This window comes from Pavona decussata, unplaced genomic scaffold (assembly GCF_977016875.1).
Source record: "Pavona decussata unplaced genomic scaffold, jaPavDecu1.1 SCAFFOLD_195, whole genome shotgun sequence".
NCBI lineage: Eukaryota > Metazoa > Cnidaria > Anthozoa > Scleractinia > Agariciidae > Pavona > Pavona decussata.
This window is the reverse complement of record NW_028145604.1, coordinates 278,071-296,891: the sequence shown is the minus strand read 5'-3', so window position 1 is coordinate 296,891 and position 18,821 is coordinate 278,071. Positions and strand designations below refer to the sequence as shown.

The window sequence follows — 18,821 nt, the reverse complement described above, 5'->3', positions numbered from 1 at the left end:
AGGTTTGATCCTTTTGGCCTTTTTCCCAACAAATGCATGTTGCAGAAAACAATTAACCTTATTTTCATTTTCTATCTTGCCGCCCTTGGAATTTTTATGTCGCTGTGGATTTTAACATGTTTACCTAGGCTTGGCATTCCATTGTGTATTTTAAAGTCAGTAAATCCCTTTCAGTATCCCAGCCGGTTTTGTTATATCATCTAGCTGTAGAACGTGGGAGGTTATTGTTATGTTAATCCCTAGCTCGGTTCAATATCTTTAAAAAATTGTCTTTTGAAGTCCAAAGTTTGTTGACTTAAGTTAAGTTTTGCTGGGTGTGGGAAAGAATCCGTCTTTCCCACTCTCAAAACAAGAAAAATGTTTCGTTCCTTTCTGCTACTCTTTCTGTGTCTGCTGTGTGAGCTAGCTGCTGAGCCACGTAAGTTAAAAACTTTGCCATTTTGTTCTTGGTTTGACCACAACTGACGCCCTTTCGCTTAAAAAATAAGGATTGCATAGCATAGCTTAACACTTAAACTCTTACGATAAAATCCTTGAATTATTCTGCCTCTAATTTTGTCGTTCAAACTTAAGAGATTCTCCGCGATAGTGAGAAGTAACAATTCAAGGCAGAGTGTTCTGTAGCAGCAGTTTCTGGAGGTGTTGTTGGCTTTTAGCAATTGCAAAATGAATTATGGATTTTTTACACTTTTGACCTTGTGCGTTCTAGCGTAGTTAAAGATGAAAAATGGTGTAATATATATTAAGATATTTTAAGTCATGTTAACCGACCAAACAACTGCAACGTATTGGAAAACTTTCGTCTTTGTGCCATTCTATTCATATATCTGGTTATTTTAATCCATCTCTTAAAATCGGACTGATATGAAAAATGTCAGTCATAAAAAAGAGAGAAAACAAGGTCTATAAAGGCATGTTTACATATTTGCATCGACATGGAGCCTGACTGTAAAGCAAGATTTCCTACAACATTCTTTTTTTTTTTAATTAACGTTTCTTCCTTGAAACTTCAAAAACAGTCGGACCTTTCCTTTTTTATTAAGCTGCTCCAGCTTTTCTTTGGATGGTCACAAACATCCCTCAAACTTTAATATTGAGGGCTTAAAGTAATGAAACTTGAAGTTACTATTTAACAGGGAAACTTCAATCCAGTTTCATGCTCCAAACTTCACCAGTAATTCAACGGTGATGTTCCCTAAATTTATTCGATTGCAAGAAATATGCGATGAAAAACCGAGCCACAAAAGATACTGCACGCATCATGAAGCCGTGTCAACAATTATTCTGGGGTTTGTTTGCTCAGTAACTCAGTTATGTTGCTTGGTGGAAACTTTTTATTTTATTTCACTTGTACCGCTTACGTGTTTTACATGTCTAACAGGCTCACCAAGGCTGTTAATTTATTTTTTTCGTATCCCAGTCTGTAAATGAATCACGTTTTACTCCATAACTTTGAAATATTAAAAGCCAAGGTAATCCTAGCTCACAATACCGCAAAAACTTGTACTGGAATTAATTAAGAAAGGCACGAAATCAGTCGACATAAAGGAGTTACAGGAGTACATCAGAAACATAATGTAACAGGATTTAAACCAATGACACCTCTTATCTGGTGCATACGGGGGGCGGGTCTGGTGCCAACTGATTTGATCGTCCGTTGCTCGGCTACCGACAGAGCTACGAGGCCAGGCGAGAGCAAGTCGTGACTGATTATGGTGGTAACTGAGGCACATGCACGAGGCAAGGGATTTCCATCGGTTCACACAGCACAGAGATAATTCTTTGAACCATCATTCATCCCACGTACACCGAGCTACACCAAAGAAATGATCTTAGCAGCATCAAGATGACATATCATGATCAGTATACCGATGTCCCTGTTTGTTCTGTTATTGTCAAAAACTAAAGTAACATAACTACAAGAAATAGTTTTTACTGCATGTTACAAAAATATGCATGAAAGTTAGAGCACACCCTTGATACTGATCAACTTTGAGTTTAGTTCACCATGACTAACGCGGAAAAATTAACCTAATTTCTTTCTTTTGTTATGACTGTACAAAAATGCCTTTCTTTATTTTCGTAAAAAAAAAAAATCTTTTAGTAAGTTGCGCTTTCGTTCTAACACACCAGTCAGAATGAGTAACACTTACCCTAAATTTAATTGGTCAAGCGAGTTCTTTGAATTGTTTACTGAGAACGCCAAATGCCCACCGCCTACACATTGAATATCACATTTTTGTCGTAACAAGGAAAGCAAAGAATAGGTGAAAAATTAACTTTTGAACCAACATTAACTGATGGAGCTCTAATTGAACGTTTTCACCTTTAATTCATGCATGCGCATAATCGCACTTAAAATACGGCGTTGATTTTTTCAACGACCGTGAGTGGATGATCTGGGGGCCATCTGTAGTGACTCTCGGTAGAACCAGTAAAAACCGCGCGCGAATCGTGATTGGAGAACAACATAAAAAAAAAACCGCCGCTGCCATTCAGCACAGTCCCTCCTCGTACTTATTACTGGACCTTCTCTTTGCCAGAGACTCAAAACACGTATTACGTATTTGATGAGCTGCGACAAATGTCAACTGTTTCCTTGCATGTTTTCTAACTCAACTAACTTCTTACTGTGGACATTTTTTCCTTCAGTGCAAGCACCAGGAGAAATGAACTGCCCCTCACTACAGGTTGGTCACCGCGTTATTACCGACCATTCCTGCACCAGTGGATCAAGTGTCCCAGGGACCGTGTGTTCCTTCGACTGCCCAAAAGGCTATAAACTCAGTGGTCCAACACTCAAACACTGTAAGATAGACGGCTCTTGGACGGATGCAGCTTCACCTGTTTCGTGTGATGGTAAATATTTATATAGGACACCAGCAGCCTGCCGGGCTCACTGTTTATAGCTATAGTATAGCTAAAATCTTGACTCTGGGTGTTGAGGGATTGAGGTGGCTTTCATTTGGAGTAAGAGGAAGTCTGGACTTCTGACAACATACTGTAACCTAGTAAAAAGATTGGATATGCTATAACCCATTGCGATCAAAAGGACCAAGCCTGGGGCTACAGTGACAAGTTCTGAGAAGAGGGTAGTCGGACATGTTATCCACACGTCTTGTGTGTACCTTTTAAGAGGTCCTTGCACCAATTATAAGTAGTATCAAAAAGCGCTTGTCGTGACCTGTACTAAACTGTCAACGAAAATACCTTTAAAGCTCTATTGAGCCCCCGGGGGACTTGTTTATTTTCAAACTTCTAGTGGGGCGGGGCTTATTAGAGAGGGAGGCTTCATAGAGAGTTTTTGACAAACATTCAATCAGCTTTTCAAAATTTTACAGCACAGCTGACTGAAACATAACCATAACAACAACATATACTTGCTTAGTGCCAAATCAATAATTGCTCATGGCGCTTTACAATGAACAATGCTAAAAAGAAGGAATATTAAGTTAAAAACTAAATCGTCTGCCAAAAAAGGCTTTTTTTAAACACAAAGATCACTGTTTAGTTTCCAAACATAGCACGACGTGTTTCGTATCACAAAGACAATGTCATTTTTACCTCAGCACTATAATAGTTCTGCAACTTGAGGACCATTTTCAGCTTTCCTATAGACCAATTGGATAGGTGAGGGGGGAGGGAGAGGGGTTAATAAGAAATGTGACCTCCAAAGCAGGGGGGGAGGGGGATTTTTCGATAGTTATACATACATGCAAGCTCAATGTTCATGTAATGATTTTACCGCAAAGGATTATCTTTTTTATATTTTTGTTCAAAATATACCTACACTATCAAGAAAACCTGGCTTCCAGTGTAACTATCACTACAAAGTATCCATTTTTTAATTGTACCTCCTTCCTCCATTGCAGATGTGAATGAATGTGACGTTAATAATGGATTTTGTAGTCACAACTGTAAAAACACTGAGGGAAGTTACCACTGTGGTTGCCCACCTCCACTGTACTTGGACCCAACAGATCAGAGGAGATGTAAAGGTGAGACACTTAAGACAAATAAACTTTAACTGACGGGCTTGTAATCACTTTAAGGGTTATTATCATCATCATCATGATCGTCATCATTGCCATCATCGTCGTCGTCGTCATCGTCACCATCAAGGATATCGTAATCATTATTATCTTCTCATTTTTCATAATCTCCCTCCTATTTCTCCTGCATCATCTTAAGCTACACCTCACGTTAACCTTCTAAGCCTCAGATTTCTTCCCTCCAAATTACTGTTGAAGTCCTTTCAAACCGTCATCTGAGGAGATGACGATAGCACCAAAAATGTAAGAGTATTACATTTTCTTCATACTCGAGGCCAACATTCAAGAAAGTTAAGTTTAGTAGCACAGAAAGCGAGTTTATAATAGTAGTAATAACGAAATCACACTTGATTTAATCTGTATGCTCCCACAAATAGACTGAGAGTTAATGGTAGGTTTTCTATGTTTTTTAACAGCTCGTGGTGTCCAGCTTACTTGTAAACCAAACCACATGCAAATCGTTCTTCCCAAAAACCTTATCCACAATCTTGAACACGAACACCTGAGTCTGCTGGACCCAACCTGCAAGGCCAGCGGTAACGCTACCCACTACAGCCTGTCCACAGCTGTGACGCAGTGTGGCACCAGGTCTCACGTGTACAAGAACTTTATTGTCTACACCAATAGGGTGCTAGAATCACCCAACCAAGATTCTGACGTCATCACTCACGTGGGAAAAAACGAAATCAAGGTGCCGTTCAGTTGTTACTTCAACGACTTGGAAATTGTTCATGCCGTAGGGTTCAAACCGGTTGCTAAGAAAATCTACGTGTATGTCAAGGGTCGTGGAAAGTACGCACTGAGCCTGGATATCTTTAAAGATAAGAGTTATGGAGAGGGACCCCGAGCTTTGGTACCAGCATCAGCTAAATACACTCAGGCAGATTTTCCTATCAGCGTAAACCTGCGTGAGAGAGTGTACGTACAAGCGTCACTGGATACTCGTGAGAAGGACCTCAAGATATTCGCGTCTAACTGCTGTTCCACTCCAATGGTCAACCATGAGGCAACCATCAAATTCAGACATGCGCTGATCGTTGAAGGGTAAGATACTGTTATTTTGACCAAACGTGATGTCAAATATTGGCCACGTCCTCTTCTTTGGAAACCGAGACCAAAACCAGGCCCACATTCGAGCAGAGCAAAGTAGAATAAGGATAGCATTTCTACATCTCGAGAAATCTTGTTCAATAAAGTTTTTCTTATCATACATGTGCGCTTGCGCTCCGGATCAAAAATTTTGAAGACTGCAGAGAATCATCAAGTAGGGGATGTGGTCTTGATGTACAACCAAATTCTCATAAATTTATTTCACAAAATCTTTCAGTAAGAAAGGAGAGCGATAAATTTAGCATTCGTGAGGACAAGTAAATCCAACAATTTAAATTGATCGCTTCTTTTTCTCTCCCTAGTTGCCCAGTAGATCCCAGTGTTAAGTTTCACGCCTCGTTCAATCCGACTAAAATCCGGTTCAGTTTCGAAGCTTTCAAGTTCCTGGGTGATCATGACTACGTGTTTGTCCACTGCCGAGTTCATGTCTGTGACGTCAATAACCCTAATTCCCGCTGCGCGAAGGGGTGTGTCAAAGGTAACGGTACTGTGGTGCAAGACCATGGCAAGCAGAGTAAGAAACCTGTGGTTCAACCGGACAATGAGAAACGCGCCAAGCAAACTCCAAAGAAACATGACGCACACTCAACTCCAGAGAAACTAGCTCGTGGTGCGCAAACAACAAAGCTTCATGCTGCAGCCAAAGAGGTCGGTAGAAAACCCGCAGCTCACTCAAAAGCAACACTTGGAAAGGAAGCTGTGTCTCCAGAGAAACTAGCTCGTGGTGCGCAAACAACAAAGCTTCATGCTGCAGCCAAAGAGGTTGGTAGAAAACCCGCAGCTCACTCAAAAGCAACGCTTGGAAAGGAAGCTGTGTCTCAAAAGCCTTTAGCACGAGTAAAGAAAGTTCAAGACCATTCTAAACTGCCAAAACAAACAAATGATGCAGCCACATCGCACCGTATTATAAAACGCGCTACAGGGCTGTCCCACAAGAGAGGCGTGCTCGGCTCAGCGGATGTCAGTAAAGGACCATTCATTCTTGAGGTTGATGACAGAAAAGGAAGCAAGAGAAGGTTCAAGCCTGGAAAGAAGTTTGCTCACGCTAAAAGGAATGAAAACAATCGAGATACCAAGGCCAAGAACCACAAACGTAAGTTTCCTCTGAATGGTCACAGTTTAAGATTTCATCCACGTACCATCTTGTACAGCATAATAAACAGCACCTCAGGACAGAGCTGCTCAGTAACTTTCATTTGAATGGTCACACTTTAGGATTTCATCCGCAGCGTCAACAGTTTATAGAATCACATTGTACTGACAGCACAAGAAAGAGCACCACAGGCAAGTACTGCTCAGTGGCTTTCATCTGAATGGTCACACTTTAGGATTTGATCCACGTACCATCTTATACCGCATAATAAACAGCACCTCAGGAGGAAACTGCACAGTAGCTTTTATTGGTTACACTTTAGGACTTCGTCCACAGACTCAAACGTAGGAACCATCACCTTACACAGCATAGTAAACAGCAACACAGGAAAGATCTGATAAGTAACTTTCATTTGAATGGTCGTGCTTGGGGATTTCACAAACGAAAAACGTTGAACCACTTTGAAAAGCATCAGTAGCACCGAGTTAGTTTTAGGGTCCGAGAGAGTTACCCTTACTTTTATATTAACGAAAAAACCCGAATTAATGTTCCATGTTTTTATCGTTGTTTCAGGATCGAAAGTTGTTCCAAGCGCCAGTAATGTTCTCCTTGTGGCGCTGACCGTGGCTTCCATCATGGCTTTGGTAGGAGTCGCATATCTGGGACGGAGAGCAATGAAGGCCGCTAATAATCCTTATAAATACGAACCTCTAGTCGTTACTTAGTGACTTATCATTTACACTAATCCAGAACATACCGCGTTTACAACTTTTTTTTTGTTACAATTAATGTATTGTTTTGTACCGCAGTGTAGTTTGTCATTTATAGCACAGAAATATTGCACCATGTTCTTTCTCAACGGCCTCGACAATGAGACACTAATTTCGTAACCCTTTAACCCCTAACATCAAAAAACAAATTCTTCTATCTTGTTCCTATACTTTTCTTATAAAAGTACTGGGAAGACGTTATAAAAATATCATGAAATTCACCTTGAGTTATCATATGACCTTTGGGGTTGAATAAGCATTGATATTAAAAGGATAAATTTGACGCCGATCAAGGAAATTGGTCTTTACTGGTAGAAATAAGGCGGATTAAGTTGACAAGTGAGCTGAGATAGTTGTTCCTGGTAACTACGATCAAGTGCATTAAATTTCTAGAAAGCGTTCCATCGGTTCACAAGAACAATTGATCTGCAATGTTCCGAGAGAAGAGACAGATACTAATCGTTTCAACTTCAATAATACTGGTGTCCTCTACAGAAGACGGTGAAATTTAAAAACGATCTAGACGTTCCTTGTCGAGATCAGTATGTTTTTAGATCTTGTTTGTTTTGTTTTGTTTTGTTGAACAGGTACGCCCGTGTAATGACCACGAAGACCTCCTTTTACTGGGTCATTTAAGTGTTTGTTCGACCAACGAAAAGGTTCACAAACCATTTAATGTTTGCGGAGGTCATTGGAAATCAGCGTTATGTTTTTGTTTTATAGTAAGCCAGTTTAAATTTAGGAAAGTTAGATAGCGTTTTCAATTGTGATAAGTTTGCATTGAGCCATTTGAATGTATGCCCCTTCTTTTTAAAATAAAAGTGTCATATATCTCTTGAAGTCTGCTCATTTTGTCATAACGCGACTCAGAGCTGGGTCAGCTTTGCTTTTGTCATTGTGTCTTGTGGACAATTTTTTCGCTAGTCACTTGATTGTGAGAAGCGTTTTCGTGACCATCCAAAGGAAACAGCTAAATGACAAGGAAAACTTCCTCCCAATACATTTAACCGGGTCGAAAACGTAGCCTTAACAGCAGTACAGGCAATCAGTACTGAGAAAGCTTCCTCATTAAAAACAAGTACTAAATTTGTCATTTTTAAGTTACACTATGGGATTGGTCAAAGGCAAGGCCAAAAAAAAAAAAAAAAAAAAAAAAAAAAAAAAAAAAAAAAAAAAAAAAAAAACAGAATTGTCGATATTGCCAGTAGCCTCACCCCAACTGTGGAATTCCCTGCCACTTGAAATAAGATCTTGTGACGACTTGAATGTTTTTAAGAAAAAAGTTTTTCTATAGAATTAAACACCACATTTAGACATTTTGTACATTAGAAATATTAGACCTAAATATGTAAATGTATTTTTCTTTTATTTCTATTCAGTATTGTATGGCGTCATGGCGTAATGAAATTTATTTGCTATAATTGTAAAGCGCGATTGGACATCGCAGGAAATCGCGCTATATAAATAAAGTATTATTATTATTATTATTATTATTATTATTATTATTAAACTGTTGAAGACAATCGCAGCAGGGTAACGTTACATGGGTATTGCATCTTCAACCGTGTAAGGGTCCATCGGACGAAACAAACCGGCTGAATAAAACGTACGAAGAAAATTTAGCGGTGAATGTTATGGTTTTCTCTTGATATTTCACATTTTAAAAATTAGCACATAGGCTCTGGAAGGCGCTTCTAGGATTAATATCTTACAGAAAATAGTTGCAGTTCCGAGAGCATAAGCACACTAGTGTTTAATTAATTCTGATTTAAGCAATCACACCAAGGCCAAAAAACAGAGCTTGCACTGACTGACGGAACCCTTGTAGGGGAGGGGGAGGGAGCAAGTATGGGGTCACAATTATATTATGGAATACACAGCTTTTATAGTGTATTATACAGTGTAATTGCTTATTTTGCTATCTTAACCGTCATAAAACAAATATCACTTAAACAATCGGAAAGTACACCCGTCTCCACGGAAGTTGTGGGAGCATTACGAATTGTCCTTATTTCCGTGCGGGAAATAAATAACCCCTTACTGGACTAGAACCTCAAACCCGCGATGTTAGGGTAACAGGGCGAGACCTGACATCACAAAATAGGGCTTTTTTTTTTCGATTGCAAGAAAGAAAACTCTTCAACAACTTTTAAAAGATTTCTGTGAATCAGTACTTCAATAATCCGATGTCTTTAGACAGGGTTTCGTCACACAAAAACAGCTTCATTAATTTGTTCAACAGCCATTTTTTAACGGCGTACAATGAGCTCCTTTTTTATCATCGCTCTTATGTTTTATTACGTCGGCGCTGGCTAAAACTGGAAGTTTCGTTTCATGTTTCCTGCAGGAATGGTTTACCAGGCAAACTCAAAATAACCATTGGTCTCAGTTTAGCCTTTTTTCAGAATTACCAACTCCACACCACCATATCCGGTTAAGCAGGTTTTTCAATCCAGTTTCAGGACAGGCAAGGACCGCCTCTTTTACTGTGTGCGCGAACTTTTCTATCAGAATCTTTTTTTCCTTTTCTCGGATAAAACAAGGTGTTTCCTTGTTGGATTCTGCAAGAAGACGTCATCGTAAACTAATTAGTAATGTATCGATTAGAGTACGTCTCACTAAACCTTGCAACTTGGTCGGCAAAAGATAATATGTCCGGCTTATGTAAGACTAAGAATTAAGGTCGGTTCCCTTCCACCCGAAAATGCTTGGTGACAACGTATGATAGACTACAAGTCTTCCGAATGTCAAGCATTTAATACTTAGCTCTCCATTAATTCTACGGAAACAGAAGCTACGAGCCGGAGGGTGGTTCGCTTCACGTTTTACCTTTGTACATAGTTCCTTTTTTGTATTTTTGATCATTAAATGAGAGAAAAGCGGAAACGCAAAGTTTAATTACAGTTACAATAACCGTCGCTTTTGTAGACTTCGTCGCCAGATATTCGAAAGAAATTTCCATAGTCTTGTAAGCATAATTATATAAAGCTCAAAAACTGCGGAACCGTTAAACGTTTCAAGCCGTCCGTTTATTTATTTATTTATTTTTTTGCCAATCCGTTTTTGGACTTTGCTTGACCGTTTAACACTTTTGGCTAACCGTTTAAACGGATTTGGAGATCGTTTAAACGCTCAAGTTAACCGTTTGCTATCCGTTTACAAACCATTTACATTCCGCTTATTTTTACCCATTTAACGGTAAAGCGTTAGTGTACGAAATCCTGTGCCCGTCACATTTATTCTCTGTCGTTACGACTTTTTTTTGACACGGTATAAAATACAAAATAATAAATGCAATGAATGAAGCCATTTGACAACTAAGACAGTCTCACCTCTGGAGTGTTATTACAGTTTTCATCACCCCCTTGTTCATGATGACCATTAAGGAGTCCGTTCGCTTGGCAATCGTGAGTCCGCTTCTTCTTCTTTCCCCTGTTTTTAACCTTTTTCACTGACTGCTGCGTGACATGTTCCTCTTCTGTCACGCCAGTCTCTTTGTTTTCCTTTCGCTTTACCCTTGGTGTGGACTCGTGTGTTGAGCCATGATCCTGGGTTAATATCCATTCCACTAGCTCATCCACTGACTCCAGTGTGATGTTTTCGCCGCTTGGTCCCTGGATTGCCAAGTCTGGAACGGTTAGGGAAGTGGTCAAAACTACTATACTCGAACAGGAGCCACCAAACCCTAAAATAGATGGTGGCCTCTGCCTGCATCCCCCTTCCTCAACCTCAAAAGATGGGGTCTTTATTGCATATCCACCCCTCTATCCAGCAGTAAAAAATGACAGTGAGATTCAAACCTCACTTTTCTCATTTATCTAGCAATGCTGACTCTTTCTAGCTGAGTATTTCTGTGTCAACTCAAATTTTAAGCCAATAAAATTTCGTCGGTATTGATAACCCCCCTACCCCAGATAAGCTGGGTCCTCTTGGAACAAACTTGTTATGACCAGTTCCCTACCCCGACCTGTTGTGCCAACCTCTGGAGTGTGATGCAAAATTATAATTATGACGAGAAAAAACTGTATTGCGCATCAATACAGTCTCATATTCGTAGCCTTTCCCCTCCTCTCCTTGTCACGTGACCTAGCCACAAATTTAATACGCCTCTTAAACAATTATTGCACAGTTGACAGAACCTTCTCTGCTACATCACTCAAAGCATTTAGCTGTATAAAGTAGTTAATGCCTTAAATACAAAGCTCAAAACATCAACCTTTAGTATTCTAGATCTGCTGCAGACCACAAGGCCGCTGCATCTCCAATAACACTCAAGATTCATTAGTTTGATGCTTGTCAGACTTGTCAGACTTTAACGAACAAACACTGCCAAAAAACATACAAACAGCTACATGCAACTGCTGCAAGATTCTCAACAGAAGCACCACTTACTTTGTGAGGACATGAAGAGCGTGAGTTACAGAGACAGCTTGGTGTAGTAACTTGACATCCTCTTCTCCCAACTGTGATGTGTGGCCATTCACTTGACAGAAATGAGATGCAAGAGAATAAAGCTACGAAAAGAAAGATTTGAAGGGAAGTTGCGATACTCAAGACTAGACTAATCACAAAGGAAAATTATCAGAGTTCAATAAGGAATTTGCCATAGTCATCATGAATTTAGCAAAAGTGTCAAGTTTTGTAGAAATCTGATTTAAATTAGAGGTGAAATGAAAACTTAAAAAATTGATTTTTGCAATTGAAACAGTGAAGAGGTAGCAGTATCCCACTGTCCACACATTTCTTTGTAAAAATTGAAAACTTCAAAGTTAAATATTTCTTCAAATTCAGATCTCTATCAAACTTCACAATTTTATTAAATTCACCATCAGATGCTGAATCTATTGATTTCATGAACTCGGTTGTTTATTTAATTCCATGGTGAAAAATACCATGTAAACTGCTTTAATTACCTTTGCTCTATCAGTGGAGTCATCTAGTATCAGCAGAAAATTAAGTAGTCTTTTGAGATCTAACAGCAAGTCACATTCTTCACAGGAAAACTGCAAAGTGAGAGGATATGTTACTAAAGTTTAATTTGGATGAAGCTGAAATCTTTAACAAGTAAGATTGGATCTTTCATGGAAAAAAAGTCTGGCAATGTCAGATTTCTTTTTTTTCCTTGATGTTCTTTAACTACAAAACTTTGAAGTTCACATGAAGAAATTTAACTAATTCCTGAGTAGAAAATTCAACACTATACAAATAAACTATCCAGACATAAATCAAAATTGCAGATATTTAAACTTACCTCTGCTCCTTTAATTTTCAGTGCTTTTTTAGACCAATCTAAGTGCCATGTTAATATCCTTGCCTGCACAACCTGGTACGTTCACACAAAGACAGAAAAGAGCTTCATTATTTGATAACAAGCATGACCTTTTGAACCTGTTGACACGACTTCCTACAAACTTCTTTATTCTTGGAAAATAACACACTCATTGCTTCAGCACCCTCATTAAACTTTGGTGACCTGGTCCCTTAAGGAAAGAAGCTGATTGATCATAAATCAAAGAACATTTCCCATTTTCAAATTCTGAGTGGCAGGTGACCATCTTCACTTTAGCTGTTGGCTATAATAGCCAATTCCCAGGGCTTGCCCTTTGTTGAAAGTCCCAAATTTAACCTAGAGGGCCTATTAAATACATTTTCTAAATCCATTTTTTTGTTCATTACTGACACAAATTGGACAAGCTTTCTTCACTGACAATTATTATTGTCAGTGAAGAAAACTGGCCCAATGTCTTGCATAAATTTTTTAGATTTTAAAATATTTTAACTTTCCTATCAACAAAAATTGAACTTCTGTTGAGGAAGATTGTGTACATGAAATAATTATAGTCAGGCCAGGAAAGTTGTCATGTCTTACTCAAGACTTTCTCTCTTACAATTGGCTATTGTTTTGGGAACTGTTAGGCTAGTTTATCTGCAATGTATAGATATCAGTTTCATCCAATAAGAAAATTATGTTTTTCAGTTTAATTTTTGAAGTACATGTATATGCGCTTGTGCTATATCATTATGGGAGTCAGTACCCTGACTATATGTGCTGTAAAACCCATACCCTCTTTAGGACAAAAATGTACAACAGTTATACCTTAAACAGAAGCACATTCTTGACACTCAAACTCTGATAAACCAATGATTAACACTCACCTTTCCTGTGTTGCTTTCGCTGGTACCAGTAACTATTCTGCCACACCATTTACAGTGAACCTTGGTAGAATTAAAAACATTAAAGTCAAATGCAGTAAAGCATATATGGTAAACCTGCCAGTTTTCTGGTGTAATTCAACTCTAATGACCATCAATCTGAAACATCTACAGTGTATATCAAATATCTTTTATTTCATGATTATGGACAGAAACATATCACCTACATGTAGAAGCATCTAAATTACAGCTATATGTTCAAAACAAAGCTGGGGATTTTTACATGACCTAATCAATTAATCATTAGTCGGGTAGGTCATGTAAAAATCCCCAGCTAAAGTGGAGTTTCATTTTCATGCGTGATCGACGCTTTCATTTCCACGCTTCTTGGTAAGGCGTGAGTTGGTAAAGGCCAGGGTTAGGGTAGGTAAAGGGAAGAACCACTGAGAAGTGAGGGATGAACATATTTAGGGAATATGTGGTGGGGGCAACCTTTCACCCCTAAATCTGTACATCAGAAAAGAGTTTGGTTCACAGACCTTTTCATTTTTCACACACTGTAGACATTTTCATGTGAATTGAATTAACTGAACATCAAAAATGATTTTTCGAAGACTTCAGTGCAACTACAGTAACAGCACACTAGCAGAAAAAAAATTGGATATCCAGCCGGTAAAGTAGCTCACATTTTTGTATGGGAAGTCGGCACACTTAGATGTCAGTTTGCAAAGCATGGCATGTGCATGCGCAAGTATCATTTGTGCACATTTTGTGTGCACGCTCAAATTTCCATGGTGCACGCCAAATTTAGTCGACTGAATTAGTAAGTTGCTGCAAAACAGCCTTTTCTACTACCATTCAGAATGTTAAGTTTCCACTCTGACTTAAGTATATGCTAAAAGAATAAAAAGGCTAAAGAGTAGAGTGCTACACTTAATAAATGTCATAAGAAAAGAAATTCAAAATAGTGACAACAGACAATACAAACGAAGGAACATGATTCAGACAACTTTTTAACTGATAATCATTTCTTTAGGATTTGCGAGCATGTAGATTGGAGATAAAAATCTCCAGCCCCAGGCCTGGGACTAAGAAATTATCTCCAGCTGAGGTTTCATACTGAAGTGTAGCAGCCTGTATGTGTCAGTGCACAAGGATCATGCTGAACCCACTGAACGTTCCCCACCTTTGACTTGTAACGTTTCAGGACTGCTTCATCTTCTTCTGAGACGGTACACTGCAGGGTTTTAAAGTCCCCTATTGTTACACCGACGTCTCCAATTTCCTCCTCAAGGTCGGCGTGCCTCTTTAAATCCCACATTGAATCCACCTGGTGGGATATGTGAGTTAATGCAATCAATGCAGTGAAATTGCAATCGCATGAAGTGCTTAGTAAAGCAGCATTTAAGGATGATCTTTCTTTGCAATGTATGTCTGCTGTACTCTAACGCTGTCATTCACTTGGGATTAACATAACGTCACTCGTTAAAATTAATGTTAAAATGTAAAGTGTTACAGCTTTGGGGGGCACTGGAACAACTTAGGATATTTCAGGCCCATTCTTTTACTGACATAACTTGGATTGCAACGGCTTTACGCTGCGATTTATACTGATAGGAGATCAGATCAACTAACTTAAATAAGGGTGTCTTCACTTCAGAGTGCACAATAAGCGTTTGTTGAAGGCCAGGCCCCAGTTGTTCAAAGGGCGGATAATTTTATCCACTGGATAGTTCGCTATCCGGCAGATAAAATGTGTGCGAGATTTTCACGATAGTCCTATAATTTGTGAATAGAGTAGAAGCATAAATCAAATTTAAGAATACGATTGTGTGGGAAACTTGCCAAAAGCACTGGTTGGAGTATATTTGCCCCGCTGGATAGCGACTTATCCAGTGGATAAAGTTATCCGCTCTTTGAACAACTGGGGCCAGGGTCCAGTTGTTCAAAGGCCGGATAACTTTATCCAGTGGATAAGTCACTATCCGTCAGTTTCAATCTGTGCAAAGATTTCAGTATTTCCTCTTGTACAAGCGAATATGCACACTCTAACCACAGAACTATTACGCCAGCTTTACACCTTACCCTTGCTCTACAGAGGCAGTTCTTCCTGAACTCTGCATATTTTTTGAGGAGAATCTCCATATCTTTTATAAGGAAGGACTTTTTACCGTCCAAAAAGACCTTCACATCACGATAAAATATCCACTTTTTTCGTACTTCTTCAACGTCCTTTCTGTATTCGAACTTGTCGTTTGGACGCTGGTCAAGAAATCTAACAATATTAAATTTCCACCGTGGTTGAACTTCGTTATCAGGCCCGTAGCAGGGGGAGGGGCAGGGGGGGCTTGAGCCCCCCCAAAAGTTTTGGAAGTTAAAAAACAATGTGCTATAAGTGAAACAAATAAATGTGCACTGATCAATCAGTCTTGAAATCTGATGCTGAAAGTGCGTTTTCACAACCTTCAATAATTTGTTTACTACAGTACCTGTCAGTTTCCTTCGCTAACAGTTTGTTCTCATATACAACAACAACAAAGGCACTCCTACGGTACCTTGTGAATCGGAAATAAGAACCAAAATGGATCGAAATCAACCAATTTCAAGCCGTGAAAGCTGTTGAAATAAACTGACATCCGCAATATAAATGCCCTTAGTTATAACAATTTAGTGCTCACATGTAATTATAAAAAGCCACACAAGTATGTCCTCTCAAAAGCCAGAGAAAAGAAATTATCCTGCCGTCGGATTCTTACTGCCCGATTCCAAATTTAAAGGTCGTTTTTATGTCCTCCTTCAAACTTGAAATTAGGAAATTTCATGTGGTAGTCTGCGTAAAAGAAACGGGAAAGAACTGTACCAAAAAGTGTGATGCGGGTGCAAACTTATTGTTTTACTTACTAAATTTACTGCTTTTTTGATGTCCTTGTTGCATTTTAAACTGCCTGATCGGTCTGTTTTTTGAGTGACCGGTGGGGGGGGGGGGGGGGGGAGGAGGGAGACTAGTTTTGTTTAACCATTTTTTGCTCGGCCCCTCCAGTTGTTTTAGCCTTGCTACGGGCCTGGTTATTCTGCCAACGTAGAACTTGTTTGGGAAGTATACTGCCACCCACTGCTCGAGCGTCATTTCACAGTCCTATAAAAATCAAACATTCAAGCGATTCATGGAACTCAAGAAATTTGGTCAACTTGAAAGATGTTTTCAATAGTTTATTTTGGAGAATAGCAGCTTAAATGAAACAAATGAAACGCATTTTATTCCTGTACATAGGCCCAACTCCTCTTAAGAGTTCTTACCTGCCCAGAAGTTTGGATTTCAGGATTATTCTTCAGAGTAGACTGAACAACTTGAAGAACCTTCAAAAGCAACAACCAATAAAGCAAAAATTAAGCTTAATAGAGCTTTCCAGGGTCTTCCAGAAATCACCGACTGAATCAGCGCACAGCTCCAAACATGCACTTTGCTTTTATCTTTTCTTACCTTTTTGGTACGATGTACTCCAGACACAATCTGCGGGGCAATATTCGGAAAAAGTCTTTCCGAAATCTGAACTAAAGGTTCCCACGAGTTTTGATCCGCCATAATGAATCAGTATGACGCGACGGACTGGGGACTACTTCTGTAAGGGTGGGCCGTCGGGCCGATATAAATACTCCTTATCATCGATAAAAAACATCGATACGTACGAGAAATATCGGCTGTTTCGATCCCTTTCGATACTGTTCATAGGTAGGTGAGTTGTTTATTTATCTACACTACATGGATGAGTACAGTTTAAATGTGAACGTGCCAAATAAAATTATATAAACCCAATACTATAAATAAAAAAAAAAAGGAATATTTGAAGACCAACATTACTGAGGGGAAAACTAGCTAGATATAAAATCCAAACTATGTACAGAAGTTACAATTACACTTAATTCCAGTTGTCAAATTTACATTTTTCAGCATTGACTTAAACACATTGCTCACTTGAAGATAGTGCTTAAAGCAATATTTTTCCATTTGTGCACGAAGAAGTATCACAAAATTAAAGTTGAAACACTGTTGTGAGGGCTGTGTTTTTTGTTTAATGTTTATGGACCATAGAGAGTGTTTACAGAGTGTAGGTGATAACACCACAGAAAAGTCTTGGATGATGACGTCACAATATCAGTATCAATATCAATATTGAAAAAAAAATCATGCCAATTGATTTTTTTATTGGGGTGAAACAGGAAAGAATATTCATACATTCTGTATACAAATGATCTGAGGAATGCTGAACGCCTGATTTACTTCTCTTTGTGAAACAAAATATCTTGTTGCCTCAGCCCAACAGGCCTCAGTTTGCTCTAAAAAATAAGAGGACGTCCAGGGACCAAATCTGAAAATCCTTATACATGGAAAATATTCACTAATTTTACTAAAACTATCTGGGTACAACAAATGAAAAAAAAAAAACTAATTATGAATATCGACAAATAAATCATTTTACTACATGTAGGATCAACATTTCACAGCTATCATTCTATTAAATATAATGAGAATTCAACTATGGGTTGCAAACTATCTTTCTTGGCATATTACTGGCTATGGATCATTACATAATGCAATTACAGGGATTTGATTGGCTTTGCAGCCATGGTATATGAGCCATTATAGCATGCCCGAGAAATAGTGACCATTTAATCGTCCTCTGGTTGTTCTTGCAAAGTGAAACCAGCAAGATCTAACTTATTATTCCACTCACACTTGTTGGATATGAGATGGTGATAGTCAACTTGGCGCCATCATCTCATACCCAACTTGCACTCATGAAACAATTATTGTTAAATAGCATCATTAAAGGGAAAGGTTTCTGCACAGCCCCAAATGTTAATTATGCATTTGACTTCTTTCCGGTAGTAAGGAAAAAAGTCAAATTGGATGGTAGCCTCAAAGAAATTTGAGTCAAAAGATGTGAACACACAAGGCTAGATCAAGTCTATCAATAAGGTAATGTCTATCAGAAGAATTCCATTCTCTTGTTGTATATTCTGTGCTGGTCAAATGTATCCACTGTATGCTTTTCGTAGGCCAGACTGCTATGCACTGCAGCTTGTGTAGATTTTATTACCACACTCTTACAGCGTCAGCAACTGATTTTTGAATCCCTGCAGCAAGGTAACAGCCTTCATGCATAGTGTAAGTCCCAAGGTACAAGTCATTCATTGAAGACAGTCTTTATAGTGTAAGTCAAAGGCCTTGAACCAAGGACCAATTCAGTCATCCAGCATATTCTTTCTTACTCAGTGATCGTGGATGTTGCAGATAGAAAAGTGTCACTCTCAATTACGAATCCACAAATCTTCAATGAAAACTCCAAATTGGTCTAATCAACCTTGTTTCTGCTTGTGAGTTTTTTTGTACTTGCAGATGACACGTAAGCGGCGTTTCCTTTTCACAAATTTACAGCCAGAACACATAAGCTTTAAAGCACTGCGTACTTTATAAGTCCGCACCGTCATAAGGGTGTAGGCAAGCCCAGATTGGCGAAAATTACTCAAAAATCCCCTCGCCACGGACAACATTTTGTTCCGATCCAATATGGCGGCTTATCAACTCGCTCCAGTCTCCTTGCATTTGGTTACGTGCTATCCCCAGTTCTCCGCGTGAAGAAG

The 18,821-nt window shown here is 38.9% G+C and overlaps 2 protein-coding genes across 7 annotated transcripts; one reads left to right on the top strand and one right to left on the bottom strand.

The window, feature by feature from the left end:
* Window positions 1-263: 263 nt before the first annotated feature.
* LOC146461557 (oncoprotein-induced transcript 3 protein-like) lies at window positions 264-7,865 on the top strand. Of its 2 annotated transcripts, XM_085086541.1 has the most exons (7): window positions 264-418; window positions 2,653-2,859; window positions 3,873-3,998; window positions 4,469-5,096; window positions 5,465-5,810; window positions 5,925-6,255; window positions 6,829-7,865. In XM_085086541.1, the coding sequence occupies exons 1-7, from the start codon at window positions 358-360 to the stop codon at window positions 6,978-6,980; spliced, it is 1,851 nt and encodes a 616-aa protein (XP_084942667.1). In that variant the 5' UTR covers window positions 264-357; the 3' UTR covers window positions 6,981-7,865. The 2 variants fall into 2 exon arrangements, with proteins under 2 accessions (XP_084942667.1, XP_084942666.1); XM_085086540.1 differs by having other exon boundaries at window positions 5,465-6,255.
* Window positions 7,866-10,486: 2,621 nt separating this feature from the next.
* LOC146461556 (uncharacterized) lies at window positions 10,487-18,786 on the bottom strand. Of its 5 annotated transcripts, none has more exons than XM_085086543.1 (8): window positions 16,660-16,801; window positions 16,476-16,535; window positions 14,365-14,508; window positions 13,182-13,241; window positions 12,277-12,348; window positions 11,939-12,028; window positions 11,414-11,539; window positions 10,487-10,653 (listed from the first exon to the last, which is right to left on the bottom strand). In XM_085086543.1, the coding sequence occupies exons 1-7, from the start codon at window positions 16,759-16,761 to the stop codon at window positions 11,414-11,416; spliced, it is 654 nt and encodes a 217-aa protein (XP_084942669.1). In that variant the 5' UTR covers window positions 16,762-16,801; the 3' UTR covers window positions 10,487-10,653. The 5 variants fall into 5 exon arrangements, 3 of the variants coding, with proteins under 3 accessions (XP_084942669.1, XP_084942668.1, XP_084942670.1); XM_085086542.1 differs by having other exon boundaries at window positions 11,418-11,539; XR_014857320.1 differs by having other exon boundaries at window positions 10,596-10,653; window positions 11,418-11,508; window positions 16,660-18,786.
* Between the last annotated feature and the right edge of the window lie 35 nt (window positions 18,787-18,821).

What these genes read in the sequence shown, in the direction of transcription:
- LOC146461556 (XM_085086542.1), bottom strand. Translation starts at nt 16,761, where the DNA reads ATGGCGGATCAAAACTCGTGGGAACCTTTAGTTCAGATTTCGGAAAGA. An exon ending in ACTCCACTGATAGAGCAAAG is followed by an intron (nt 11,540 to 11,938) that starts GTAATTAAAGCA and finishes TTCTTTTCGTAG; the next exon opens with CTTTATTCTCTTGCATCTCA. An exon ending in GCTCTTCATGTCCTCACAAA is followed by an intron (nt 10,654 to 11,417) that starts GTAAGTGGTGCT and finishes TAACCGTTCCAG; the next exon opens with ACTTGGCAATCCAGGGACCA.
- LOC146461557 (XM_085086540.1), top strand. Translation starts at nt 358, where the DNA reads ATGTTTCGTTCCTTTCTGCTACTCTTTCTGTGTCTGCTGTGTGAGCTA. An exon ending in TTCACCTGTTTCGTGTGATG is followed by an intron (nt 2,860 to 3,872) that starts GTAAATATTTAT and finishes CCTCCATTGCAG; the next exon opens with ATGTGAATGAATGTGACGTT. An exon ending in CATGCGCTGATCGTTGAAGG is followed by an intron (nt 5,097 to 5,464) that starts GTAAGATACTGT and finishes TTCTCTCCCTAG; the next exon opens with TTGCCCAGTAGATCCCAGTG.